The following is a 3,418-nucleotide window of genomic DNA, read 5'->3' as shown; positions in this document are numbered from 1 at the left end:
GCGCAGCTGTGCCCCCGGCAGCTTGAGGTTCCTACCAGCTGCTCTGCCCGCAGGGTGAGGTTGGCACCTGGGGTGACATCCCACCTGCCCACCCACCGGTGTCGGTACCCAGGGACGCAGTGGCAGCGAACTAGCCCTTCCCAAAGAGAGATGCGGGAGACAGCGGCTTCTTGACGGTTTTATTATGCTCAGCGGCCATGGCAGGAGGGGATGGGAGCGGTGGGCAAGGGCCAGCGTCTGCCAGCCACCAGGTTGGAGACGCCAGGGGAGCGGGGTGACGCTTGCTTGTCCCCGTCCCCAGGGCGGAGGTGCGCTCAGGACAGCCGGGATAGCCCAATCTTGTCATTGGCCCTGTCGAAGATCACATAGTACTCGCGGATGAAGACATCTCCCAGGATCCAGATCACGCCCTCCTCGGTGTCAACGTCCATGCCTTCGAAGCCAAGGGTGCAGACTCCGTCGCTCTGCAGCCAAGGACATGGTGGATAGTGGTTTAACAACTGCCAGACCCACGCCCCCCGCCACCCCAAGCCCCCCGGGCCATCCCCCCACAGCGGGATGCTCACCTCTATCACGTAGGCATCGGCTGACAAGGGGAAAGATTTGCCATCGATGTGGACAACGACATCAGGCAGACTGCTGACATCATCGCAGCTGATCTGGAGGGGAGGACATAGCAGCAAGTGGTGGTCAGCATCCACCCCAAGAAGGACCACGTGTCCCAGGGAGTCATGGGGACCAGTGTCCCCAAAAGGTCCCCAAAGCCCCACGTGTTCCCCCGGGTCTCACCTCGCCGCTGGAGCTGACGCCGAGTGTGTCCAGGATGCTGGTGAGGGCACTGTCGGGCACGGCCAGCAGCGAGGTGCCGGTGTCCACGATGGCCTGGCAGCCAGAGGCACAGGCAACGGTCGACCCATCAATGGATAAGCTGGGGAGAGGGACACGGGGTGAGGGTCTGCACCTCCCAAAACACTAGCTGGGGCAGGGGGCGAAGGGAACCACCAAGCCTGGGGAGGCTGTGCTGGGACTACCTCTCCATGGTGATCTCCCAGTAGGTTTCTTCAGAGAGGGAGATCCAGTCGATGCCGTTGGTAGTGTAGGAGTCATCGATGGCACCGAAGAGGACAAAGCTGCCACTGTCGTCATCCCTGCAAGGGGGCAGTCATCAGCTGGGGGTCCCACCCCACCACCACTGGCAGTGCCATCGCAGAGGGGGGCTTTGCTGACATCCACTGGTACCAGCAGTGGTGAGCCATGTTCCCCCGGAAGCCATGGGGCATCAAGTCACTGGGGAATGGTGCTGGAGCCAGCCTCTGTGGGAGGGAAACAGGAGAAAATCCTCGGCAAGGGCTGGGCAGCTCTAGCCAGGACTTACTTGCTCAGGTAGACAGAGAAGAGGTCCTCAGACACAAGGTCTTTCGACATCATGTTGTCGAAGACGGGGGTGGCTCCAGAGGAGGAAATGCTTGGGAAGGCCAGCCCCAGGATGCCATCAAAGGGAGCGTAGTAGAAGAAATCACCAGGCTCGGTCTCGGACAACCCGAAGATCTGGTCGGTGATCTCGATGCTCGAGACCTGGTTGGGGAGAGGGGAAAAGGGCTCGATGTGGGTGGGTGATGCTCTGGTGTCCCTGCTACTGTGGGATAAGGGGACAGGAGCACCCCGCCTTACAGTGACGGTGTCGTAGCCGAGGATGCCGGTCATATTGCCAGTGCCGTAGGTGATGGAGAGGCTCTCATCGGTGCTGACAAAGGTGGAGGAGTCATCTGGGTTGAAGCGGTTGTGGTTGGCTGCAGGTACAGGAGAGAGACAGTCATGGTCCATCCCATCCTCAGGGACCAAGAATGACCCTCCAGTGCCTCCCCCATCACTCAGCATCCCTTGGGAGAGACAGGGCAGAGCCGTCCTCGGCCCCCAGCCCTCCCAGGGGCTCCCGGAGCCAGGCAGGGCAGGGGGCTGGCCAAGCCCGGGGCTTCCTCTGCCTTCAGCCCTTGCCCAGCCAGCAACAGGGCTGCCAGACACCTACTGCAGGCCTCGCTGTCACAGTAGATGGAGGGCACCCACAGGTTGGAGGAGCCAGTGTCAAAGATGACAGTGAAATCCTGGGCTGGGGTACCAATGGAGATGGTGCCGAAGTATTCCACCTGTCAAAGCGGGATGGGTAAGGGATTAGCAGGATGGATAAGGGGCTAGTGGATGGGAAAGAGGTTAGAGGAATGGGGAAGGGGCTAGTGGGTCAGGTAAGGGGTTAGGGGGACGGATAAGGGGCCAGCAGCCCCGTGGGCTGCCCTGCCAGTGCCAGCCTCTCTGCCCTGCCATGCTCACATCCAGGTAGTTTTCCATGCTCTCGCTGGCAGAGCCGGAGCTGTAGAACTTGGCGGCCGGGTTGTAGGGGTGCTGCTCCAGGTAGCTCTCCAGCAAGCCATTCTCCCGCAGGGTCTGCCGCAGGGACTTCGACTTCTTCAGAGAGACCCTGGGTGCAAGGGAGAGCAGAGCCCACCCGTTACCAGGAGCCGAGCAGGGAAGCGCCTCGAGGGCAGCAGGTACCCCCTGACACGCGCTTGCCCTGTGCCTCGTCCCGGCACAGGGGACCGTCCTCGCTGCCCGGGAGCCTTGGCCACGGCTATGGCCAAAAGAGGCTGCGGGTTGCGTCCATCCCCTCTATCCGTGCTGGGAGCTGGGCAGTCACCCTGCTTGCCTCGCCCAGCGTGGGTGCTGGGGGTCCTGGGGATGGCGGGTGGCTGCGTGGGCACCCCGCTGCTCACCTGGAGACAAGGCACTGGGCCAGAGCCACACAGCCGAGGAGCAGGAGGAGCTTCATGGTGTCTGCTGAAAGTCAGCGACCCAAGTGAAGAGGCGCTCCGAGTGTGCCACCAGCCCCAGCCCAGCTCCCTTATATACCAGCCACGCTTGTTTGGCCAGTGCCCCCGATAAGAAAGGCAAACAGCTCCAGGGGCACTTATCGCAATGTCCTTAAAAGAGACCAAGGGTGGGGGAATGTCAAGGTGAAGGCTCTCCATCCTCATGGGGGTCAAACGCCGTGGCTGGGGTGCAAGGATGCTTGCGGCAGGCTGGGGCTGGGAGAGAAGCCGCCTCCAGTTGTTCTGCATCCTGAGAGGAAGGCACTGGGATCTGGGGGGAGGCTGGTGAGGGGGACAGGGGGCTGGATGTGGCCATTTCTGGGCATTCCCCCACCACCATCCAACCACCCAGGCATTACACAAGCCGACGACATCGCTGCAGCTGAGGAACCACAGCGTAAATCATGCACCATTAGATAAAAACATTTATTTTCCAGTTGGCTTTAGCTGGCCAGGGGTAGCCACCCCTGCCACAGGGGGTGACATTGCCCCTAGACCCAGAGAAGCTGCAGTACGAAGGGTCCTGGGACCACTCTGGACCGTCCTTGTCCTGCTGT

At 61.5% G+C, this 3,418-nt stretch overlaps 1 protein-coding gene across 1 annotated transcript; it reads right to left on the bottom strand.

The window, feature by feature from the left end:
- Positions 1-314: 314 nt before the first annotated feature.
- On the bottom strand, positions 315-2,821 carry PGA5 (pepsinogen A5). The gene is made up of 9 exons (XM_086613276.1): positions 2,766-2,821; positions 2,326-2,473; positions 2,027-2,144; positions 1,672-1,790; positions 1,376-1,575; positions 1,032-1,148; positions 790-928; positions 567-659; positions 315-464 (listed from the first exon to the last, which is right to left on the bottom strand). The coding sequence occupies exons 1-9, from the start codon at positions 2,819-2,821 to the stop codon at positions 315-317; spliced, it is 1,140 nt and encodes a 379-aa protein (XP_086469402.1).
- Between the last annotated feature and the right edge of the window lie 597 nt (positions 2,822-3,418).

This window comes from Tauraco erythrolophus, chromosome 6, assembly GCF_009769465.1.
Source record: "Tauraco erythrolophus isolate bTauEry1 chromosome 6, bTauEry1.pri, whole genome shotgun sequence".
Lineage (NCBI taxonomy): Eukaryota > Metazoa > Chordata > Aves > Musophagiformes > Musophagidae > Tauraco > Tauraco erythrolophus.
The sequence above is the reverse complement of the archived record's forward strand: the minus strand, read 5'-3'. Positions and strand labels throughout refer to the sequence as shown.

Excerpts from the sequence above, each read along its gene's own strand:
- PGA5 (XM_086613276.1), bottom strand. The coding sequence starts at position 2,821 with ATGAAGCTCCTCCTGCTCCTCGGCTGTGTGGCTCTGGCCCAGTGCCTT. Across the intron at positions 929-1,031 it reads TGGGAGATCACCATGGAGAG|CTTATCCATTGATGGGTCGA; the intron begins GTAGTCCCAGCA and ends CCCTCTCCCCAG. Across the intron at positions 660-789 it reads GCGTCAGCTCCAGCGGCGAG|ATCAGCTGCGATGATGTCAG; the intron begins GTGAGACCCGGG and ends CCTCCCCTCCAG.